Source organism: Sarcophilus harrisii, chromosome 6 (genome assembly GCF_902635505.1).
Source record: "Sarcophilus harrisii chromosome 6, mSarHar1.11, whole genome shotgun sequence".
NCBI lineage: Eukaryota > Metazoa > Chordata > Mammalia > Dasyuromorphia > Dasyuridae > Sarcophilus > Sarcophilus harrisii.
The window spans coordinates 250,828,099-250,854,276 of NC_045431.1; the positions used below are offsets into that span (position 1 = coordinate 250,828,099).

The 26,178-nt window shown below is 33.4% G+C and overlaps 2 protein-coding genes across 2 annotated transcripts; both read right to left on the bottom strand.

Annotated features, from left to right (window-relative positions):
* Positions 1 to 2,930: 2,930 nt before the first annotated feature.
* LOC100920588 (olfactory receptor 10AG1-like) lies at positions 2,931 to 3,854 on the bottom strand. Its single transcript, XM_003773842.2, has one exon. The coding sequence runs from the start codon at positions 3,852 to 3,854 to the stop codon at positions 2,931 to 2,933; it is 924 nt and encodes a 307-aa protein (XP_003773890.2).
* Positions 3,855 to 14,239: 10,385 nt separating this feature from the next.
* On the bottom strand, positions 14,240 to 15,163 carry LOC100921892 (olfactory receptor 10AG1-like). The gene has a single exon (XM_012552664.1). It carries the CDS (start codon positions 15,161 to 15,163, stop codon positions 14,240 to 14,242), a length of 924 nt encoding a protein of 307 aa, XP_012408118.1.
* Positions 15,164 to 26,178: the final 11,015 nt, after the last annotated feature.

Sequence of the window (26,178 nt, forward strand, 5' to 3'; positions counted from 1 at the left end):
TGGATCAAAGGGTATGCACAGTTTGATAGCACTTTGAACATAATTCTAAATTGTTCTCCAGAATGGTAAGATAAGTTCCCAACTCCACCAACAATGTATTACTTTCCCAGATTTCCCACCTCCCCTCCAACAGTCTCTATTTTATGCAAGTAAACATCTAGAGATACAAAATTTTCCCTAATATACTCTCTGGCTGCATCTCAAAAATTTTATTATGTTGTCTCATTGTTGCCACTCTCTTGGAGGAAATAATTGATTGTGTTTATAATTTGTTGTTTCATGCACTCATTCTTTGGAATTAAAATATTTTCCCTGGCCTTTTTTTTGCATGCAATTTATATTGCATCATTATCTGAGAAAATACATTTACTATTTCTGCCTTTCTGAAGTTGAATTTTTGATTTTTATGCCCTAATATATTATCAGTTTTTTCTATAGTTTCCATGAATTGGTGAGGGAAAAAAAGTATATTTTCTTCTGTTTCCTTTATATTTTCCTAAATGGCCTATTATCCCTTATTTTTCTAGGATTCTGTTTATCTCCTTAACTTCTTTCTCCCTTATTTTGTGGTTCAATTTATCTAATTCTGAGACAAAAAGCTTGACAGCACCCAGTAGTATAATTTTGCTGTCTAATTCTTCTTGCAGCTCTTTTTAGCTTCTGTATGAATTTGTATGGTATACTACTTGGTAACTATGTGTTTAGTATTGATATTGCATTATTATCAATGGTATCCATTAACAAGATATAGTTACCTTCCTTATCTCCTTTTAATTAGATCTATTTTTGCTTTTGTTTGCTCTGAGATTAGAATCACTATCCCCCTTTGTTTTTTTGTTTATTTTTTTTTGTGTGTGTGTTGTTTTGTTTTTTACTTCAGCTGAAGCATAGTAGATTCTGCTCCAGACATTTACCTTTACTCTAAATGTATTACTCTCCTTTAAATGTGTTTCTTTAAACAACAAATTGTAGAATTCTGGTTTTTATTCCAGTCTGTTATCCCTGTTATCCACTTCTATTTTATGCAAGAGTTCAGTCCATTCACATTCATAAATAAAAGTATGAACTCTGTATTTCCTGCTGTTTTACTTTTCTCTTCCCTTTCCTCCTTTCTTTCCTCCCCAGTATTTGGCACTGAGACCCTTTCCCTCAAACAAACCTCCCCTTTTGCAGCCTTTCCCCTTTTCTTTTACCTTTCTTCTTTTATTTCTGTTCTCTCTTCAATTAGCCTTTCCCATTTCTTTCTCCTTTCTTCTCTTACTTCCCTGTAAAGTGAGAAAAGCTTGTCTGTGAAGCCAAATGTGTTTAATATTCCCTCTTTCAGCCAAATCTAATGAGATTAAAATTCACACAATATTCATTACCCTCCCCTCTTTCCCTCAATTATAACAGGTCTTTTTTGCCTCCTTGTGATGTCCAAATATGCTCCTGGAAGGACTTTGCTACCAGCCCGAGCCCTGCTCTTGGGTGAGGAGTGATGAGGCAAAAGTTAGGAGGATGGTCAAGCAGGGAGTCCCTTTATTTAAAAAAAAATCATCAGCCTTATATACCCTATGATCACGTAAGACACTTACCTTACTATAGCACACTGCTCATGTGCTAACTGTAGGATACTGTGCATGCAGGGCCACATTTGTTATTTTGTTCATACATTTCCTTGTCATTTAATATAACTCTGCTTCAAGTAAAACACATATTGTCATCCCCTCTGAATTCTCAGGAAGGCTGAGATGCCTCCAGAGGGAATGGGGAGCCAAGCCAAACACTGTCAGCAGGTTTCTTAATAGTCTAAAGGGTCTTATACCTCACCCAGGCTTCCCTCTCTCTGTGGTTCTCTACATCTCTCCCTTTCTTTTTGTGTTAATTGAAGTAGGTATATATCAGTGATTAAATCCATAAAATGATGGATAACAAGTTTCAGCAAGGAGGAGTCACACAGGCAAGTAATAATATAACAAGTAATATGAGGAAACAAGTTGATATAAAAAACTTCCATGAGACCCAGAAGGAAGGTATAAAAAATAACTATTGTCTTCTATATTTCCTCCATTGAGTGATGAGACAGAATTCATGAAGATGGTCATTTATTCAAAAATTTATTCCATTATTCCAAGATGGCCATTTATTCAAAAAAAATCCACAGCCTTATATAACCTAATACCCATATATTACTATAGGGTGCCGCACATGTGGGACCACCACTTGCTATTGTGTTCAGATGTCTCTTTGCCATTTGGTATCACTCTGTTTTAATTATACAGGCTGTCACACTCTTGACTTCTCAGGAAAGCTGAGATTGGGAGCCAAATCAGACTGGTTAGCAGTGTCCCTTACTGGACTAAAGGAGTCTTTTAACTCGCTAAGGGTTCCCTGCTATCTGTGGTTTCCTACACAGTTTCTCTGTTTTTGTTCTATCCCCTTCAACTGTCTCTTTCCCTGCCTATGTGTAGGGATAATATCTCTCTCTTTTTCTTTCTATTTCTGTCTCTGTCTGCATCTCTGATCTCTGTTTCTGTCTGTTTTACTCTGCTTCTCTTTGGCTATGTCTCTCTTTCTCTTTTTTTTCCTTGCTGTCTGTCTCTTAAACACACACACAATGAAATGGATATTTTTCTAAGAAAAAAGTCTTTTTTCCCCCATGTTACTAGGGTAGTAGTGGAAAGCACAGTAAAATCGCACTCAAAGTATTTATGGATCGTTGTCATTATTTAGTAAACAATAAAGGTTTTAATTTCAGTCACGATTGAACTAAGGAAGATGGAAATTTTGGGCTGGTGTTTTCTATTTTCATATAGAATCTCTTGAAAGATTCTCATTTTAGTACAATTTCAGTGCAATGGAAAAATAATCTGAAGTATTTTTTTTTAATAGGAAGTATAATAGATGAGAATACTAATCCTCTTGGATTTGACTAACAGCATATACTGGATTCATTTAGGAAGTAGTTTTCTCAGTGCAGCAATGACATCCTTATTTCTCAGACTGTAGATTAGGGGGTTAAACATTGGGGTGACAATAGTGTAGAAAAGAGCAAGCACTTTGTTAGATGCTGATGATTGACTCGATTTTGGCTGCAAATACACAATACTTCCAGACCCATAGAAAAAGCACACAACCATTAGGTGAGAAGAACAAGTGGAGAAGGCTTTGGATCTCCCTGAGGTGGAGGGCAATTTCATTATTGTAGTTATGATTTTGATATAGGAAGCAAGTATCAAAACAAAGGGAATTGTAACAAAGAGTAGAGCCACAACATGGATAGAGACCTCTATGTTATAGGTGTTTGTACATGCTAATGGGAATAAAGGTGGGGCATCACAGAAAACATGATTTATTTTGTTAGGGCCACAAAAGTTTAAAGAGAAAATCTGATATATCTGACCAATCATTACTGGAACCCCAGTCATCCAGGAAGCCACAACTAATTGGACACACACTTTGTGATTCATGATGAGAGTATAATAGAGAGGCTTAGTGATTGCCACATATCGGTCATAAGCCATCACAGTCAGGAGAAGGCACTCAGCCCCTCCACAAATGTAAAGACAAAAAGTTTGCACAGCACAGGCCAGGAAGGAAATAGTTCTCTTCTGGGTCCAGAGATCTGCCAGCATTCTGGGCAGAGTGACTGATGTGTAACACATTTCTAAAAAGGAAAAGTTCCCTAAGAAAAAATACATAGGGGTATGGAGAGCTGGATCAATCTTGGTTAGAACAATGAGGAGGCCATTTCCTATCTGTATACTTAGGTACATGACAGAGAATATTCCAAATAGAAAACCTTGGAGATTGGGCAGGTCAGAAAATCCCAGGAGAATGAATTCCTTCACATTTGTGAGATTTTCTTCTGGCATTGTGTCTTTCTTTTGCCTGTAAAAATGATGAATTCAAAATGAAGCAATTACTTTTTTCCCCTGGTCCTCAGTTTCCTTTATCCAAACAAGAACAGCTGAATTTGAAGATCTGCCATTTTCCTCATAGATTTAATTTCATGTTTTCATCACCAGCTCCAACATCCAATGTTATGTTCTTTCAATTTCTGTCTCAATTCTAACATTTATATAATTGGGGGAAAAAATCAACTAATAAGGGATTAAGTCCTACACCAGGGACTCTAATCATGTTCTACGACTATGATTGTAAAAAAAAAAATCGTTCTTAAAATCCTCAATTTAAGTAAGAACAAAATTGTATACCATATTGAACATTGCTGTTTTGTGATTTGCCTATTTTAAGGTCTTTCTTATTTCTATACCACTCACTGTGTAATCTTCTCCTGTAATCACTAGGCAAAGATCAATTTCACCCTAGTTTGAATTATTCTGTCATAGCATTTATATCAGACGTTTGTCAATTAACAAATGGTTATTACTTAATCTTAATCATCTATTCCAAGTATATATATCCTATATTTGTGAAATATTTTTTAAAATAACAGATATACTTTCTGGATAATTTAATAATTAAAAATAAATTAAATCCAGCAGGCTATTAACAAAAGTATGGCCATTGACCAATCATTCCTAGACCAAAGACTACAATGGTGATAGGCTCCAGTTTAAAGACTATTGCAACTAGTGACTGATTGCACACCATTGCTTATGTCACTCCTGTACACAGAAAATTTCTAGCAAGCAAATGACTCCCAATCTTGAACTATTTAGAGAAAAAGATCTGGGTCTTTCAAATTTGACTATGATACAATAGGTTTCCCTGCTTCACATTACATTCCTTTCAAGGTTGTGTGGGATGTGATCAAGATCTAGTAATTTCAATGCAATCTAATTTTAAGTGATGTTTTTGAAGAAAAAATGACTTTTTTAATTTTACTTTTTAAAATCCAATATATGCAAACATAATTATACAATTATCTTGCTGCACAAGAAAAATCAAATTAAACTGAAAAAAAAAAACTGAGAAAGAAATCAAATTGCAAGCAAACAACAACAAAAAGAGTGAAAATGCTATGTTGTGAACCACACTCAGTTCCCACAGTCCTCTCTCTGGTTGTAGATGGCTCTCTTTATCACAAGAAAAATAATCTTTTTAAAATGATGAATTCAGGAGAAGAGAGAGCTTCTGAATTTCCTCAAGATATTGATTATTAATAATCATTGCTCATTTTAGTACTAGTTTCTTAGGACCTTAAAGTTGATAACCATTCATTTTGCAATGCAATTGATTTTGAACTGAATGCACATAACTATTTAATATATATTTCACTTATGAACTATCAAATTTATACATCAGTCCAGTGATTTATCTACTATACCAAGTAGTTTCCCCAATTTTGTATGAAGATTAAAAACCCAAAGCTGTAAAGGGCTAAAACTCTGAATAGGTGCACTGAAATCAGACAACCAAACACTTAAGGCTAATTACCTATTAAACAATACTCTATTAGCATATGCTTGGAAAATGACCCTTCTCACTATTCTGTGCTGGTTCAATCTTTTGGTGTATATAGATAATCATAGGAGGGATTAGGGGGTGGAGTAAGACAAGTCAGAGTCACTTTTGAGGAGGATGAGGAGAAAGGAGGTTGGTCAGTGGAGAGCATGTGGCAGTTTTGTTGATCCCTTTCACTTCTCCCCCTAAAGACCAAGGACTTTTGCTTATCCTGACTCCAGCTGATTCTAAAGCCTCCAGGGAGCTAACCCAGACTTCACACAAAGCTCTTTAGATTCCCATTTCTTTATACTAAAACATGTAAGTAAAATCCTTTAGCAAAATGTGTCTAATTTTTAATTTTTTTCCATTTTGTCAATCATTTTTCTAATTCTGGTTACTTTGCTTTTAATCAGAATGTGCAAGTGCTTGTAATAGTTAACAAGCATTTACATACTGTGCTTTAATACCATGAAATAATGTATAATCACATGGTTGACTCATTTTACTTTCATAAAATGTATATTTGAAATTTACTCTATATAATTTCAGTTTTGTAACAATCCTTTAACAAATCTCTTTCTATCTGTCTGTCTGTCTCTCTATCTCTCTCAATTTTTTTTTCCAATGAATGAGTCCAATTTTGGTTCAAGTACTTTGTTTTTCAAGAAAGGGTGCTATTTTGAAAATATTCTTCTCTCCCCTATCTGACTTTCACAGTAAATATATCTCAAAGTAAATGAGGGCATTTCAAATGGTGTGCCATTTTATATTTGAGCAAAATGAAGCAGGGACAGGTAGGTGGTACAATGTATAGAGTTTTGGGCCTGAAATCCTTAAGACATAGTCTTGAGTTCAAATTTGGCTTCAGATACTAAATAGCATTATGTCTTTGGGCATGTCACTTAACTTTGTTGTTTACAAGTGTTATGGTAAAAAGAGAATATTGTTAGAAATAGCAGTGATAATTATAACAGCTTCTTGTATTTTACAGCATCTACTACTTGCCAAGGCCATTGCTAAGTCATTTACTGATATCATTCACTTGTACCTCAAAAGAAGTCTGAAATATAGGTGCTATTGCTTTGCCCATTTTCTAGATGGAGAAACAGAAGGAAACAGACATTCTCTGTTGGACTAGAGTCTCACAGATAATCTTTTTTGAGTACAAATTTGAAGTTGGATCTTTCCTACTACAGGCCCAGTATCAACTATTATGCCACCTAACGGCCCCTAGCCATTAGACTTATACGCTATAATTAATGGACCAAATAATATCAAAAGTTTTCATAAATATTATTTATCTGACAGAAAAATAAAAATTAATACAATTCTCTTTTTTGACATCATACTTAGTAAAAGAGTTTAATTATTTTTTTTAAAAAGCAAGCAAAAAACCCCTTAAAATTTGTCAGTGTTGGTGGTCTATCAGGAAGGCAATAACAAAGATACTGTTATTGTAGAGTTAATTTCATAGAGTTAATAGAAATAATTGAGCCAAGATTTAAAAAAAAATTGAAATTATGTAAAAAAGACACTAAACTATTCCTTCTCTTTAGATAAGCAGGTTGATTACTGTAACATATACTGGAAGAATATCAGTGGCAAACAGAAAGATCCTATAGATACCAAATTTTTATAGTACTCTTTGTGGAAATAAAACAAATATTTAAAACCTGGAATGGAAAACAGATATTCATTAGTGAATAATTAAACATATATTGATATGTGATTTTAATTAAATATTATATTAAGAAAAATGACATTATCATAAATAAAAGAATTTGAGAAGCCTTTATAATGAACTGAGAAGAAAAGAGAATCAAACTATTTAACATAATGTGAATTGACACAACAGTAATAGGAAACTCTGGTGAGATTAACGACATGAATAAAATTTGATCTTGAAGAACAGATGACAAAGGCTGCCTTCCTGCTCTAAAAATAAGAATTGGAGGTTATGTAGTTCTGGAATATTGTATCATTGCTCCAGTATTGTGGTTCTAGTGTATTTTTTTGAAAATTTTAAAATTCTTTTTTACCAAAGAAATTAAAAGCTCTGCATAAAAATAAATTGTCCCTGGAAATATAAAATAGATTATAAATAAACAACATAAATGTATTTATTGGACTATTTTTGCATCTACTGATGAAGGGTTACATTCTCATACCTTGGATGGCAAGTTGGGAGATGATATTCTATATAAAGTACTTTTCATTTCTTGGACATCCTGTTTCCTTAATCTCTATCCTTGAGTGGGATCATAAAATTCAGACCTTCCAGATGGATCACTAAGAGTTCAAATCATAAATTTCTTTCAAGTAAGAGAAACTCCAGGATTGACAGCACAAAAGCCTACACTTACCATTCTTAGATGAAATGAATCACATCCAGCTGCTTATTTCTCTGAAGAATATAATAAAATATTGTAAGCATATAAAGTGGAATCCATTGATTTCTTTAATGCTTACAAAGATGTTCAACCAATGTCTTTTTATCTAACCCTCATATTAGAACTTGATGACAGGACTTCAGATAAGAAGACTGAAATTCAGACAATCTGAATACCTTGTTTAAAATTCACAATGATTTCCAAAGGAGGATTTGAACCCAGTGTCCTTAGTGCTGCTGGTTCAATAATTTCCTATGCTATTTCTCATACAAGAATTACAATATCACACAAACTAAAGCCATACCTGCAAACATAATCAACTCCTCTACTTAAAATGACCCTTTCATAAAAGTCACTTTGACCTCAATAAATAGAAATGGTTCCTGCCTTTCTTAGCCCTGTGGGGACACCACCTCTCCCGTGCTACTTATCACCTTTTAATGAGATGGAAGTTATACTGGCTCAAAGTCCAGTAAATTGAGCACCTCTTAATGAGAGAGAATTGCATCAGAGAAAAATCTGCATTTTTAAGCCATAAAGCCATATTTCATCATTCCTTCAGTACTTTTAATTTACTTAACTATTACACAATCTCTATTCATCTCTCAAAAGGAGTTATTCTTTCTGTAAAATGGTGTTTTGCTTTGCTTTTAGATATACATTTTGTGAGAATTGTAATTAGTAAGGATTGAATATTTCAGCCACAGTAATTATTATCCTAAAAAAAATCATTACCCAATTCTTCATTCTATGAACAAAAATGAAAGCACCCCTCATTTTAAAGCAAATTTCCTTCTCTATATCATCTTACTGCAAAATGTAGTATTAGCTATGTTCACCCCACCATAAGTAATACACCCCAGATCTAAGGAACATATACTAATTCCTCCTGGGTATATTGAGATAGCAGAGCAGTGTTAGTAATATTCTATTAAGAAGCAGATAACAAGGGAGTGAATCATTGCAATTCTTCTTCTTCCCTTTTTTGTGCTTGAGTAACTTATCGCTCTTCTTTTTTCCTCAATTTGCTTAAAAGGACAATGTTGTTGTACCTTTTGTCCCTATTAATCCACATTAAATAAAGACCATGGATATTCATAATAGTTGGATAGGTAAGTGATAAACAACTAATCTCTCTGAAAAAAAAAAAGAGTATCAGTGGGTCTCATGACCTGCCCAACCACTATCTTTAAATCTTCTAGGTCTTAAGGTTGCACAGTGGAGGATGGAATAAAACTTGTCCATATTTTACCATCTAACTTGCTAATGCAATCTAATGTTTCCTATACCATTGAATTCTCTCTGCTACTGTATTCTTAAGATTTAAGGACTTTCTATTACATTAGTAGTTGAATTCCTTGTCTTTCTTTGTTTCTCTCTCTCTCTACCTCTGTCTCTCTGTTTCTGTATGTCTCCTGTTTCTGCCTCTCTTTGTTTCTGTTTCTATTTCTGTCTTTATCTCTCTGTCTATTCCTCATTTGTAGTGTGAGTGCTGAAAAAGCAGGGACCATGTTCTTTTTCTTTTTATACTCCCAATATTCAGCTTAATGTTTCCCAAATACTGACTTCTAAATCAGTTCTTTTTCCTTCACTTGCTCATTAATATGATCCTTCATTCATTTTCTCCTAGAGTGAAACCCACTGATTTTATAATCAGTTCATTTTGATCTTCTGGTCCTAACCTAGACTTATTTCTGGAGTAATGTGATATGTGACTGACTACAGTCTACACAAGGTCTCCTTTTCCCATATTTCATAAAATCATTTTGAAGTAGAATATAAGAAATATATCTTGTAGGTAAAAGCATTTTCGGATTTTTTTTTTTCTTTAGAAATACAGGAAGTCAATAACAGTATGAAAAATCTGAGACGAGGGCATCTTAAATAAATGGACAGTCCCTTTTTTTCTGATTGTCAAGTAACAATTCTATTTAGGAATCATTCGTATTTTAAATATTCATTAAGTTGTTTAGGCCCCTGCTTAGGAGAAAAGAAGAGTGATTATAAGAACATGTAGCCTAAAAAAGATAACTTAAAATTAATATGAAGTTGTCATTATAAAATGCAAATATTAGATAAAGACAAAATTCATAAAATAATTATTTCTATAAGGGATCGATATAAGTGAACAGCGATTAAAATAAAATAAAATTAAATTAAAATAATTAAGCTAATAATGAAAACAACTTTTTGAGCTATAATGAATGGATATGAAATTTTTTTTTTGTTTTAAAGTTCTTTACCTTAGCAAACAAATTAAGCTTTCTTTTTCTCTGTCACCATTTCTTTCTCTATGATATTTTGTGATTTGACTTGATCTTCAAATAATTATGTATTCAAAAAATTCCAGACTTAAAGCTCAAGGTTTTTCTCCTATACACTTTTTTCCTCATCAAGGTTTATGTAGATGATTGGTCACTGAACCAGAAGACCATTTTTTCAGGAGCTAATTTCAGGGACTTTAAAAGAACACACATCATTTCTTTCTTCTTCTTTTTTTTTTTTTTAATTGAAGCTTTTTATTTTTAATTTTTAAAGCTTTTTATTTACAAAACATTTGGAGGGAAAATTTTTCAAGATTGACTCTTGCAAAACCTTGTGTTCCAAATTTAGTATTAGCAGTTATGAGGCAGAGCTGTGAGGCAGAACTCGTAAAGATGATCAAGCAGGATTCCATTTATTGAAGAAATTCTCAGCCTTATATGCCCTATGCTTACTTAATACATTTACATAACTACACCACACATCTGCTAATTATTGGACATTGAGCAAGGGAGATCACATAAATGACTTGCTATTGTGTTCCTACATTTCCTTGTCATTTAGTATAACTCTGATTCAAGTATAATACAGGTTGTCATGCCTCCTGATTTCTTAGGAAGTCCCTGACATCCCTAGGGAGGGTGGGGAGCCAAACCAGACACTGTCAGCAGTGTTCTTTTTACTGGACTAAAGGGTCTTATATGTTGCCCAGGATTCCCCACTATATGTGGACCTTTCTCTCTCTCTCTCTCTCTCTCTCTCTTTTGTTTTAATTGAAGAAGGTATAAATTAGTAGTTAAATTCATAAAACAGTGGATAACAAGTTTCAGCATGGGGGTGAATGAGATGAGGCGAGATCTTTCAAGATAGTTGTGAAAATCAAGTAAGGCTTCATTTATTTCAAAGTTTGAGTAGGCCTGAAGGACTTTAAGCATTAAGTCAAGAGCATACTTAAGCCCCATCCTTGCTATCCTCCTGAGGACATACTTAAATCCCCTTCTTGTTACCCTCCTTATTTCAGTCAAATATGGGCAACTATGTACTTATTGGTCAAGTTCAATTTCTTAGGTAGTTCCTGTATTTAGAATGTAAGATCCTCAGCCAGTAAGGATCAGTGGTGGGAGGGGGTATTTTTGTTAGGGATAAAAAGTGTTGACCCTGCCCCCTACAGTGCCTCCTCCCTTTCATTATTTGCTCGATTGGTGGGACCCCCGATTCTCATGAGAATGTATAATAAACTTTGCTTTGTTTCTAGATATCTCTCCAGCTTTTTTTTTTTTTTTTCTTAATTAAATGCTGTCTGAACCACATAGGGGGTATCACACAGGCAAGTAGTAATAGAACTAATAATATGAGTAAACAAGATGATATAAAAAATTCCATGAGTCCCAGAAGGAAAATCACTATTGTCTTGTATCTCATCCACTGAGCTGCCTCATGTAGGTAGTGTGCATTTGTGGTCACACAAATGTAAATTATTGATATACATACAATATGGGGAATTAGAAGAAGGAAGGCAAGACATACAGGTTTTTGCTATGAATCTAAGTTCCTATTTTGTTATCTTAAACTGCAGACATCATGCAGTCTGATGATATTTAGAATGAGATTATTGGTTGGGCAGAAATAGGGGAGTGTTGGGTATTATGATGAGAAGGTGATCTGCCTTGATGTTTCCTGAAAAATAGGTCCTGGAAGACTAGTATTAGAAGGGACAGGCAAGAGACAGTATTTACCTAGGTGTTTTTGCTCTTGCTCCTAAAATTCCTTAAAAAGCTGAAATATTTTAGAGGCTACAAATTTTATTTCGGCTGTGGCAATTCTTTGTACCACTTCTACTGAATAAGCTGAAGCAGATATTATATTTAGATTTCCTTAGTAATAAGTGAGAGCTAGCATAATTGCATATAACTCATTCTGTTGAATAGATTGAAAGTTCTGACTACTTTTTTATAGCTAAGTCAGAAGAATATACAGCACAAATGTAACATTTGGATTCATCTGTAAAGATGGTCAGTCCTTGAAGAAAAATCTTAGAAACCTTTTCTTCAAGATCCATGGCAGTCATGTGATACTCAAATTATCCTTAGAATGGATCCATGTATGAAATTTGGATCTGTGGCCAATAAAATTTGCCACTTTGGGATGGTTTCACAGCATACACTAATTCATGTTGTTAGGTCCTATCCCCCATAATTCTATTGCTCGTTTATTGGCTTTTTACAAGATTCTAGCCACAAAAACTCAGTAAAGAATAAGGCTTTGGTCTGGTTGTACTGTTTTTGTATGGATTTCTATTCATTAGTAGTTAGGATTTCATAAACCAATCTTTAATAATATCCTAACATAAGGTGATGCAGATCCATAAAGATTACAATCCTTTGTCAGATCTTTCATAACTTCCAGATTAAAAGGAGTGTGTTTTCTCCTGATAACCTTGATGCCTGTTGGGGCCCAGTTCTTTAAACATGCTTCCGTTCTCAACCCAAACATATCCCATCCCTCCTCCTTTGCCTTAACCAGTGCCTCCTATAATCAGGACATAGGAGGAGGACAAGATGGCTGTGCTGGTGGTGCTGGTGGAGTTGCCACTCCTCCCATTCTTCCATCTCCAGCCCACAAAGGTGGATTTGAGGGAGGAGGATGAAAAAGTAGTGGGAAGTGGGGGTATACCCCAGGGGTGAGGATGCAGGGGGAAGTGAAGGCAGGCTGAGAAATGGGAAGTGCCACAACCCTCCAACCTCCCATGGCCATCTTTGTGTTTGTTCAACCTGCCTCACCCTTGAGAGCTGTCTGCACCTTCTTTATGCTTATTTTCCTTACTCTCCTTTGTTTGGCACTCTACAGTAAAATCCCTCTTTTTTGGATGATATGTGGGATCTCTCAAAGACAATTTTATTACAATGTACATAAGGAATGTGTACTTGGGTACTGAGCCAAGACCCATAGTATGGGAATATTAAGTTAGTAGTTATCCCACTATTTCCCACTTCTCTGGCTCAAAAGTTTCTTCCTTTGTGAGCTACAGAGACATGTACTTAGCCATCTCCTTCTGAGTCACTAATAAACTTTGCTCTTTTATTAATCTAACCAAGCATTTCTCATGCTTCCCTCCAGGGGGAGGCTCTTTTCTAAGTGTTGCCCCATTTTGTACGGAAAACAAAAAGGACTAGATTAGCCCTTGCCCAGTGTTCCCACTGGCTGTTCAAAATTACTCTATTTCCAGATATCTGTGATTCCTCATCCAAACATTCACTGTTCTGGTCAGCTGAGCTGCTGTGTGCCCTGCTCTTGAGTGCCCCACATTGAACACTCTGTCTGGACCTGCTCGTGGGAGGATTTTGGTCCCGGCCTAAGTTCTGATCATGGGTGAGGAGTGATGAGGCAAAACTAATGAAGATGGTAAAGAAAGACTCTCTTTATTCAAAAAATCCTTAACCTTGTATACCCAATGCTTACATAATATACTTCTATAGCTACAGGATACTGAGCATGAGGGAATACATAAACAATTTGCTATTGTGTGTAGATGTCTCCTTGCCTACACACAAGAGGCAATGGAGATGGGGAGCTAAATCAGACTGATCAGCAGGGTTCCATAGTGGACTAAAGGATCTTATATCTCACCCAGGGTTCTCCACTATCTGAGACCCAATATAGAGTTTCTCTGTGTTTGTACTCCCCCTTCAACTGATGCTTTCCCTACCTACATGTATGGATGAATATCTCTCTGTCTCTCTGTCTCTGTCTCTGGTAGTCTGTTTCTCTTTTGTTATCCCCCTCTGTCTCTCTGTCTTTCTCTCTTTTCTCCCTTCTTTTTCTTAAGCATACACACACACACACACACACACACACACACACTATTAAATTAATATTTTTTTAAGAAAAATATCTTTTCTTTCATGTTACTAGGAAAGAGTAGAAGGCACAATAAAATTGCACTCAGATAATCAGTTGATCATCGTAATTATTTAAGATATAATAAAGGATTTAACCTCAGTCAAAATTGAGCTAAGGAACATGGACATTTTGGGCTGGCATTTTCTATTTTCAAATAGAATCTCTTAACAGTCTCTCAATTTAATGCCATTTTAGTGCAATGGAAAATAATAAACGGAAATATTTTTTTTAATAGGAAATATGGCAGAAGTGAATACTTATCCATTTAGACATGACTAACTGCTCCATATGTGAATTCACTTAGGAAGAAGTTTTCTCAATGCAGCAATGACATCCTTATTTCTCAGACTGTAAATAAGGGGGTTAAACATTGGGGTCACAGTGGTGTAGAAAAGAGCAAGCATTTTTCTGGATCTTGATGATTGACTGGATTTTGGCTGCAAATACACGATACTTCCAGACCCATAAAAAAAGCACACAACCATTAGGTGAGAAGAACAAGTGGAGAAGGCCTTGGATCTTCCTGAGGTGGAGGGCAATTTCATTATTGTAGTTATGATTTTTATATAGGAAGCAAGTATCAAAACAAAGGGAACTGTAACAAAGAGTAGAGCCACAACATGTACAGAGACTTCTATCTTATATGTGTCTGTACATGCCAATGGAAATAAGGGTGGGGCATCACAAAAAATGTGATTGATTTTGTTAGGGCCACAGAAGTTGAGAGAGAATATTCGGTATGTCTGACCAATCAGGACTGGAATCCCAGTCAGCCAGGAAGTCACAACCAGTTGGACACATACTTTGTGATTCATAATGAGAGTATAATAGAGAGGCTTAGTTATTGCCACATAACGGTCATAAGCCATCACAGTCAGGAGAAAGCACTCAGCCACTCCAAAAATATAAAGGAAACAAGTTTGTACAGCACAAGCCAGTAATGAAATAGTTCTCTTCTGGGTCCAGAGATCTGCCAACATTCTGGGCATAGTGACCGATGTGTAACAGATTTCCAAAAAGGAAAAGTTCCCCAGGAAAAAATACATAGGGATATGGAGAGCTGGATCAGTCTTGGTTATAACAATGAGGAGGCCATTTCCTATCAGTATACTTATGTAGATGACAAAAAATATCCCAAATAGAAAACCTTGGAGATTGGGAAGGTCAGAAAATCCCAGAAGAATGAATTCCTTCACATATGTGAGATTTTCCTCTGCCATTGTATCTTTTTTCTGTCTGTGAAAATGATGAATTCAAAATGAAGCAATCACTTTCCTTCTCTGGCCCTCAGTTTCCCTCCTCCAAACAGGAAGAGTTGGATTTGAAGATCTGCCATTTTCCTCCTAGATTTCATTTCAGGTTTTCATCATCAGCTCCAACATCCAATATTTCATTTTCTGTCTCAGTTCTAATATTCTATATAATTAGGTAAAGATAAACAAACAAACAAACAAAACAACAAATTAACTAATAAGGGATTAACTGTATTCTAAATCAAGGATTCTAATCAGGGTCTAAGATCATCATTCTAACATAAAATTAGCCTTAAAATCCTCAGTTTAAGTAAGAACAAGATTCTTCATCATATTGAATATTTCTGTTTTGTAAATTTGTCTATTTTAAGGTCTATTTTATTTATTTATCTCCCATTGTGTAATCTTCTTTTGCAATCACTAAGCAGAAATCAATTCCTACCCTTATCTGAATTACTCTTATCATAATATTTATAACAGATGATTGCCAATTAACAAATGTTTGCTACTTGATCTTAATGATCTATTCCAAGTGTATATCATATGTTTGTAAATATATATATATATATATATATATATATATATGTATATATATTTAATGACAGACATGCTTTCTGGATAATTTAATCACTTTTAAAAATTAGCCCAGCATGCTATTCATGAAAGGATGGTCATTTACCCATCTTTCTTAAGACAAAGACAAAAATGGTGATGGGCTCCAGTTTAAAGATTAATGCAATAGAGACTGATTGCACACCATGCTAAGGTCACCCCCATTCAAAGGAAATTTCTGGACATCAGATCACTCCAAATCTTGGACTGTCTAGACAAAAGAATCTGTCTCTATCAACCTTGACAATAATACAATAGGTTTCTCTATCTCACATCAAGTTCTTTGCAGTATTGTGTGGGATATGATCAAGCTCCATTAGAGTCAATGTAATCTAATTATCAATAAAATCCTTTTAAAGGAAAAAAAATGATTTTTTTAAATGAGTAATTTAGGAAAAGAGAGAGCCTCTGAATTTCCTCAAGATATTGATGATTATTAATTATTGTCCATACTTGGTACTAGGTTCTTAGCATCTTAATGTTAATGAAAATTCATTTTGCAATTTTATTGATTTTGAACCAAATGCACATAAATATTCAAAAATTTTCACTTATGAACTTCCAAATTTATTCAAAAAGAAGAAGCTATGTTCCTCAATATTAGTCCGTTGAAGTTATGGCTGATTCCACTTTGATAAATACAATGATTTTTTTTTTCTTTAATTTTAGCACATTTGCTGTTTTAAAGTTATTTTCAGTTATGTCCAATATTCCTTGACATGATTTGGGACTTTTTGCAAAGATAGGGGAGTGCTTTGCCCTTTCCTTTTCCATCTCACTTTTCAGATGAGAAACTGAGGTAAAGCAAGTTAAGTTACTTGCCCATGGTCACTCTCCTTGTGAGGCTGGATTTGAATTCTTTGAAGATAAGTCTTTTTCCAAGTCCAGTAATTTATTCACTGTACCATGTAGCTGCCCAAATTTTGTATTAACATTAAAAACCCAAACCTCTTTAAATTCCTATTTCCTTATGCTACAATATTTAAGTAAAATCATTCACCAAAATGTTTTGAATTTTTAAAATGTTTGCATTAGTTTTGTCTATTGTTTTCTAAGTTCTGGCTACTTTGCTTTTGATCAGAATGTCCAAGTACTAGTAAGAGTTACTAGCATTTACATATTTTGACATGTATACTGTAAAATACTGTATAATCACTTTATCTTCATACTATATATTTTAAATTACTCTTCATCCTTTCAATTTTGTAATAATGCTTTAACAAGTCTCTCTTTGTTTCTCTCTCTCTTTTTCTGTGTTTGTGTGTGTGTGTGTCTCTGTCTGTTTGTGTCTGTCTCTGTGTCTCAATTTTTTCAATGAATGAGCTTAATTTTAGTTCAAGTACTTTGTGATTTAATAAATGGTGCTATAAATTGTTTTGAATATACATTCTTTCCCCTATCTGGTTATCTGATTTCCACAATAAATATATCTCAAAATGAATGAGAACATTTCCAATGGTGTTCCATTTTACATTTGTGTAAAATGAAGGGGTAAATAGGTAGAACAATGGATAGAATTTTGGGCCTTAAGGCCTTAAGACTTAGTTTTGAGCTCAAATTTGGCCTCAGATACTAAATAGCACAATGTCTTTGGGCATGTCACTTAACTGTGTTATTCACATGTGTCATGGTAAAAATAGAATATTTTTTTAAATAACTAATAATTTTAATACTTTCTTGCATTTTATAGCATCTGCTATTTGCCAAGCCCTATGTTAAGTGTTTTACCAATATCATACATTTGGACCTAAAAAGAAGTGTGAAATATAGGTGCTATTGCTTTCCCTATTTTCTAGACAAAAAAAAAAAAAAAAAAAAAAAAAAAAAAAAAAAAAAAAAAAAAAAAAAAAAAAAACCCCCCCCCCCCCCCCAAAAAAAAAAAAAAACAGAAGGAAACAGACATTCTCTAATGCACTCAGAGTCCCACAGATAGTCATTTCTGGAATCAATTGCCTAATTGAACCTAGGCATTAGAGATCCTCCATAGTTAATGGACCAAATAATATCCATACAGTTTTCATTAATATTATTTACTTAACAGAAAAATGAAAATTAATGCAACACACTTTGGACAACATACCTAGTGAATTAGTTTAATTAAAAAAAAAAAAAAACAAGCAAAAAACCTCACATTATGTCAATGTTGTAGTTCCAGGAGGAAGACAATCATAAAGGTAGCCTTGTGGTAGAGCTGATAATTAATCCAAGATTCTCAAAATCCATTTGGAATTTTGGTAGAAAAGTCACTAAACTATTCATTCCCTGTGGATCAGCAGCCTGATTACTGAAACATATACTGGAAGGATATCAATGAGAGAAAGAAAGATCCTACACATACCAAATTTTCATAATACTGTTTATGGAAACCAAACAGACTTTCAAAAACTGGAATGGGAAATGGACATTAATCACCAAATAATTAAACATATTGATATGTGATTTTAATTAACGATTATATTTTTTAAAATGACAGTATAATAAATAAGAGATTTGAGAAGCCTTTTTTAATGAACTGAAACGAAGAGAGTCAAACTACTTAACTGTACTGTGAATTGACACAACAGTAATAGGAACTTCAGATGAGATTAATGACACTAAAATTTTTTGATCTTGAAGAACAGATGACAAAGTCTGCTTTCTGGGTCATAGAAATTAGATTTGAGGAGAATATAGTCCTGGAATATTGAATCATGGCTCCTGTAATTGTTTTTCCAGTGTTTCCTTTTCTCTAAAATTTTTAAATAAAAAGAGAAATTAAGTGGTTGGGATATTTGAGAAAACAGCTGAGTTTAAACCCCTGGAAATATGAAAGGAGTTATAAATAAGCAACATGATTATATTTATTGGGTTATTTTTGTGTCTAGTGGTGAAGGGTTAGCTCCTTAAACCTTGGATGGTAAATTGGGAGATGATATTCTATATAAAGTACTTTCCATTTCTTTGGACATCCTCTTTCCTTAATCTGGATCCTTGAGTGGGATCATTATATTCAGATCTGCCAGATAACACATGGATCACTGAGAGTTCAAACCATAAACTTTTTTCAAATAAGAGAAACTCAATGATTAGTAGCAAAAATGCCCACACTTACTGTTCTCAGTTGAAATAAATCATATCCAGCTGCTTATTTCTCTGAAGAATATAGTAAAATAATAAAAGCATATAAGTGGAATCATTTAATTTCTTCAGTGCTTACAAACATGTTAACAGATGTCTTTTTATCTAACCCTCACATCAGAACTCAATGGCAGGACTGCAGATTAGGAGACTGGGATTCAAACAATCTAAGTTATTTATCTAAAATTCACAATGATTTTCAGAATGAGGATTTGAACCCAGTATCCTTATAACTACTGGATCAGGACTTTTCTAGGCTATTTCTCACACACAAATTACAATATCAAACAAACTAAAGCCACACCCTGCAAAAAAAAAAAAAAATACTCTACTCAAAAATGACCCTTTCATAAAAGTCGTTTTGACCTCTATAAATAGAAATGGTTGCTGCCTTTCTTAGCCCTTTGGGGACACTACCTCTCCCATGCTACTTATCACATTTTAATGAGATGGAAGGTATACTGGCTCAAAGTCCAGTAACCTGAGCACCTCTTAATAAGGGAGAATTACATAAAGAAAAATGTGGGGTTTTGAGGCATGAGGCCATGTTTCATCATTCCCTTAGTACTTGTAATTTACTTAAATATTACACAATGTCTGTTCATCTCTCACCCTACATTATTTTATCTGTAAATTGCTATTTTGCATTCCTTGTAAGCATGCATTTTGTGAGAACTATAATTTTAAAAAATTGAGTAATTAGCCACAGTGACTATTATCCTAAAAATCATTACCCAATTCTTCATGTTGAGAAAAGTGTAAACACCTCTGACATTTTAAAACAATTTTTTTCTCTATATCATCTCACTGTAAAATTTAGTATTAGCTATATTTACCCCACCACATACAATGCACCTCAGATCTAAGAGCGATATATCAATTCCTTCAGTATATGTTGGAATAGCAGAGTAGTGTTAATAATACTGTATTATGAAGTAAAGAAGAAGGGTATGAATCCTAGCTCCCTTTCTTCTTGTCTTTTTTTTTTTTTTTTGTCTTTGAGTAAGTTATCTCTTTTCTTTTTTCCCTCAATTTGCTTAAAATGACAATGTTGTACTACATTATGTCCCTAGTCCTCCACATCAAAAAAAAAAAAAAAAAAAGCCATGAGTGTTCATAATAGTCGGCTAGGCAAGCAATCAACAACTAATATCTCTGAAAAAATTAGAGTATCATTAAACCTTATGACCTGCCCAACCAATATCCTTAAATCCTCTGGGTCTTAAGATTGCACAGTGGAGGACGGAATAAAACATACCCATTTATTACTATCTAACTTGCTAATACAGTCTAATGTTTCCTATAATTGTGCATTCTCAATGCTACTGTACTCTTAAGGTGTAAGGGCTTTTTATTAGATTAATAGCTGAATTTGCTATCTCTCTGTCTTTGTCTCTGTTTCTCTCTGTATCTGTCTAGATAGTGTTCACTTATGTTTAACAAGGAATTCAAAAAGCTTTCAATGCGTCTATTAAACAATAAATTATTTTAAAAGAAGTAATAACATTATTATCACTTGAGGAAGATTTTTTTCTAAAATCCATTTAATGTTGATAATACTAATATTAATGATAATCATGCTAATCCTGTTAGAATAATTATGACTATTATTTTCAAAGTGTTTTTAGATTTAGTGTCTAAAATATTTTTGATATTTGCCTTTTGTGTAAGCAGTATTAGTAATATTCACAGAGCACACAAAAGTAGGCTGAAGCACAGAAAACTGCCTACACAGTTTGTGTGTCATAGTGCCAAAAGTAAAATTCTAGGGGAATCAACATATAAATGTATAAAATCATTGACACCAAAATAAGGGATATGACTTCACAAAGGCAGGGATGATATTGGTCTATTAGTTGGTCAAGTATCAAACATGAAAAGGATCTCAGAGGTCACCCCTCATATAACAAATAAGGGAAATGCAGCCCAAATAATGTTACATATTAATTACAATATAAATAATATAACTGATGGGATTTGAACGCCTATTCTATTTCTAGAGGCAATATTTCTCTCACTTTCCTGTTTTGACTTAGAACAATTCAAACTGACTAGAGAGAGAGTTTATTGGAGTCGAAATATTTTTCTTAGAAAGAAAAGTAAAAGCCTTTTTGTAAGGTTCACTTAATTTCTCTCAGTAATTCAATAAGTGGTATCAATCCTCTTGGCACCTACCATCTTTAAAGAATCTAATACTCTCCAAATTCTCCCTCATTACTCCCCACATCCTCCATATAAGAGTTATGCCTTAGGTATACTCAGTTTATGCTCACTTTGAAATATATGAAATAATAGAATTTACAAATTTTTTTCTGCTTCATTCATCCAGAAAACAGATCTCAGATCGAGCTTTCATATGAAAATGTAAAAGGCAATATAATCTGATGAGTGAAAAGGTATTAAAATGAAATAGCTTGTTACCACTAGTGAATAAACTCTAACATTAGAATTTTAAGAATTTATTAGATAAATTATTTTTCAGTTAACACATATTCCTGCATTTATATTAGAGAGAAAATATATTCTACCTAAATTTTATTGAGCTGTGTTTAAATGTAGAACACATTTTAAAAGAGTAAAAGATGTATAAGGACTGATATACACAAAGGTCATTTACTAAATGACAAATGAATCCTAGAATATGTTCATTAAAGAGAGGGTGATATCTATATATACATATATTCACACACATAAACACACATATGCATAATTGTATACATATATGTTTATATATATACATCCACACACATATTTATATCGTTATATCACTATATCTATCTACCTATCCACATAAACATATATATATATATATAGAGAGAGAGAGAGAGAGAGAGAGACAGACAGACAGACAGATAGAAAGTCAGTCTAAAGATAACCAGAAAATTCTGCACAGAAAAATTAGAGGAAATAAGAAGGCTTTAAAAGATCAATCATATTCTAAAAAAAAAAAAAAATGGGGAAAGCTTTCTAGGATGGAAAAAAAAAAAAAAAAACTTCCATGAGCACAAGTAGGAAGACTTAAAAGTATAAAACATAAGGGACATTCAATTGGGAAGATATATAGCATGTCAATTTTTTTCTATCTCATATCTTACACCAAGGTTATATTTCCCATTGTCTAAAGATTATCACAATAGAAAACAGAAATATTAAGTGTAATGGTGAATGACTGTCTTGCTGCCATTGATGGAACTGAGGATACTTTTACAGCTTTTACTAGATCACATTCTCTGGTTGTCTATTTCCAGTCTTGTACTAAAGAAAAATAATCACAACACTTTAACATCATTCTTGGCAGGTTGAAAATACTTCATATTTACTGAGTGATTTTATTTTTTCCCCAAAGAATATAGAATGTTTTAAAAGATATAATACAGAATGTATTCTTAAAACATATATTAAATCCAGGAAGAATTTTTTTCAGATCACAATATCCAATTCTCTCTTTTTTTGAACAAGAAAGAGAAGAGCCAAAAAGGAAAATGATTATTTCACTTTGGAATCATTATTTTTAGAAACAAAAGGAGACACAATGACAGGGCAACATCTCAGTTATGATAGAATTCATGCTCTTGGGATTTTCTAGACTACACCCGTCTCCAAAGTTTTCTCTTAGGGGTTTTTTGTAGTCATATACCTAGATAGATGAATGGAGTCCCAGTAAGAGGAGACATACAAAATTTTCTGTCTGAATTTTTGTGGTCTTAACAAACTCCATAATATTTTCCTGTAGTGGTTCACTATTAATCAAGTTGACCAGAATTTGGGGACACATAGAATAAAGTATCATTTTTGCTACATTGCTATTTGTCATGATTCCCTGTCTCTTGATAGCTACATCCACTGGCAATATCCTAACTACCATCTTCAGACTGTCTCTGACCTCAGGGAGATGTAAAGTTTTCTAATTTTTTTTTCTCTCACCTCAAGGTTTAGGCTTATTTTATGGATGTGAAGTATTATACATTTGCAGGCAAAATGCAATAATTCAGAAGTATCAGTCAATATGTTTTCCCCCCTACAAACAACTGTGATCTCAGTGTTTAATCCCTAGAGAGGCTTAAAAATAGTAATGCCATTAATGCACTGAGAAAACTACTTGTTAAATGAAACAGTTCATGTAATCATTAGTTAAATATATAAATTATTGTTTTCTCTTGCTTTATTCCACAATTCCTAGAAAAATGCACTTCCATTTAGTTTAGATAGCACCAGAAAAGCACACAAATGGAAACCATTGGCCAGATTCTATAAGAAAAAAGATACCTGCCCCAAAATTGCATGATTTTTGATTATCAATCAAATAATCATCATTATTGAAATCATGATAGCTATCAATATACACCTTCAGTATAAGGTGTTTTCTACTACTTTCATAGTAACATGTGAATTTTCTTCATTCAAAATAAAATTAATTTAACTGTGTACAAGAGAAATAGAGTGACAAAGACAAGAGGCAAAGACAAAGGGAGAGTATAATAGAAGCAAACAAAAATTGTAGAGACGCCGTAATAGTAATAGAGAAAAAGAAAGATTAATTTTATTGTGAAGCTTTTTAAAACTTTCACATGCATTCATTGCAGCACAAAATATTACCCTGATTATTAGCTTGATTATTGTACTTTTAGAGTAAATCACTATTCACTTCCACTGACCCCCTATAGAAATGATTCTTTTCTAAATTTTATCTTTCTCAATCTACTGTTGCATTTTATAAAGATAACAACTGCAAATTCTTTTAAAGTTATCTCAATTCTTCTACACTTTCTTATGATCACTCTTCCCTTTTTCTAAGCAAGAAGCCAAAGAACTTAGTGAAAACTCAAAAGAAGAATGATTCATAAATAGGATTATTAGTTGATAGTCAGAAGAAAAAAGGTTATTAAGAGCCCTTTAACTCAGGTTTCTGCTACTTATATTGACTGGCAGTATTTCTAAAGAAAAAAACGTCAAGTTCTGAAAATATATTTACCTACAAAAGATAATCCTTATATTCTGCTTCAAAATGGTTTTATGAAATAGGGGAAAAGAGATCTTGAGCAGGCCTCAGTCAAAGCAAATATATAGGCCTATCTCTGGAGTGGTGTGATACACACACACACACACACACACACACACACACCTCCATTTATGTGTTTTATATTGAATTATCTATGTATATTTATATATGTATGTATCATACATGTAAGCATATGTAGGCAGTCTTTTTTATTAAGGATTTTTATTTTTAAAATATATGCATGGATAACTTTTCAACATTGACCCTTGCAAAACCTTGGTTTCCAATTCTCCCCCTTTCCCACCTACCCCCTCTGCAACATGGCAAGTAATTCAATATATGTTTAAAATGGTAAAACATTTGTTAAATCTAACATATGCATACATATTTATACACTTGTCTTGCTGCACACACACAAAAAATCAGATCAAAAAGAAAAAAAATGAGAAAGAAAATAGAATAAAAGCAAACAACAACAAAAAAGACTAAAAATCCTGTGTTATGATCCACATTCAGTTCCCACAATCCTCTCTCTGGGTGCAGAGGTCTCCCTTCATCATAAGATCATTGGAACTGGTCTGAATCATCTCATTGTTGAGAAGAGCCACTTCCATCATAATTGATCATTGTGTAAACTTGCTGTTACAGTGTATAATGAATTCCTGATTCTGCTCATTTTACTCAGTATCAGTTCATGCAAATCTCTCCTGGCCTTTCTAAACTTATTCTCCTGATCATTTCTTACAGAACAATAACATTCCATAACATTCATATACAAAACTTATTTAGTCATTCTCCAGGTGATGGGCATCCACTCTATTTCCAGTTTCTTGCCACTTACAAAAAGGGCTGCCACAAATATTTTTGCACACATGGGTCACTTTTCCTCCTTAAAAATCTCTTTGGGATATAAGCCTAGTAGAAAAACTGATGGGTCAAAGGAATGAACATTGATAGCATTTTAGGCATAGTTCCAAATTGCTCTCCAGAATGGTTGCATAAGTTCACAACTCAACCAACAATGCATTAGTGACCCAGTTTTTCCACATTCTCACCAACAGTAGTCATGATATTTTCCTGCATTCTAGCCAATCTCAGAGGTGTGTAGTGGTGTCTCAGAGTTGTCTTAATTTGCATTTCTCTGATCAAGAGTGATTTAGAGAATCTTTTCATATGATTAGAAATGATTTTAATTGTTCATCTGGAAATTGTTTCTTTTGATCATTTATCAATTGGAGAATGGCTTGAATTTTTATAAATTTCAGTCAATTCTCTATATATTTCAGAAATAAGACCTTTATCAGAACCCTTGAATGCAAAAAATATTTTCCCAGTTCATTGCTTCCTTTTAATCTTGTTTGCATTAGTTTTGCTTATACAAAAACTTTTTAACTTAATATAATCAAAATTATCTATCTTGTGTTCAATAAAGAACTCCAGTTCTTTTTTGTCCACAAATTCCTTCTTTGTCCACAGATCTGAGAGGTAAAGCTATTTTATGTTCTTTTAATTTGCTTATTATATTTCTGTTTATGTCTAAGTCATGAACCCATTTAAACCTTATCTTGATATAAGGTGTTAGGTGTGGCTCAATGCCTCGTTTTTGCCATACTAGTTTTTAATTTTCCCAGCAGTTTTTGTCAAATAGTGAGTTCATAAAAAAGCTGAGAACCTAAAAAGTTCATAAAAAATCCGAAATCTTTGGATTTGTCAAACACTAAATGATAATAGTCATTGACTATTTTATTCTTTAAACCTAATCTATTCCAATGATCGACTAGTCTTTTTCTTTAGCAGCACCAAGTGGTTTTGATGACTGCTGCTTTAAAATACAGTTTTTGGTTGGACACAGCTAGCCCACCTTCATTTCTAATTGTTTTTTCATTAATTCACTTGAAATTCTTCACCTTTTGTTTTTCCAGCTGAACTTTGTTATCATTTTTTAAGATCTCTAACATAATTTCTTGAGAGTTTGATTGGTATGTCACTGAAGAAGGAGATTAATTAATTTATTTTTTTATTATAGCTTTTTATTTATAAGATATATGCATGGGTAATGCATTCACAATTGCAAAACCTTTTTTTCCAATTTTTCCCCTCCTTTCCTCCACCCTCTCCCCCAGATGGCAGGTAGACCAATATATGTTAAATATGTTAAATACAATATATGTATACATATCCATACAGTTATTTAGCTGCATATGAAGAATTGTACTTTGAAATAATGTACAATTAACCTGTGAAGGAAATAAAA

What these genes read in the sequence shown, in the direction of transcription:
- LOC100920588 (XM_003773842.2), bottom strand. Translation starts at nt 3,854, where the DNA reads ATGCCAGAAGAAAATCTCACAAATGTGAAGGAATTCATTCTCCTGGGA.
- LOC100921892 (XM_012552664.1), bottom strand. Translation starts at nt 15,163, where the DNA reads ATGGCAGAGGAAAATCTCACATATGTGAAGGAATTCATTCTTCTGGGA.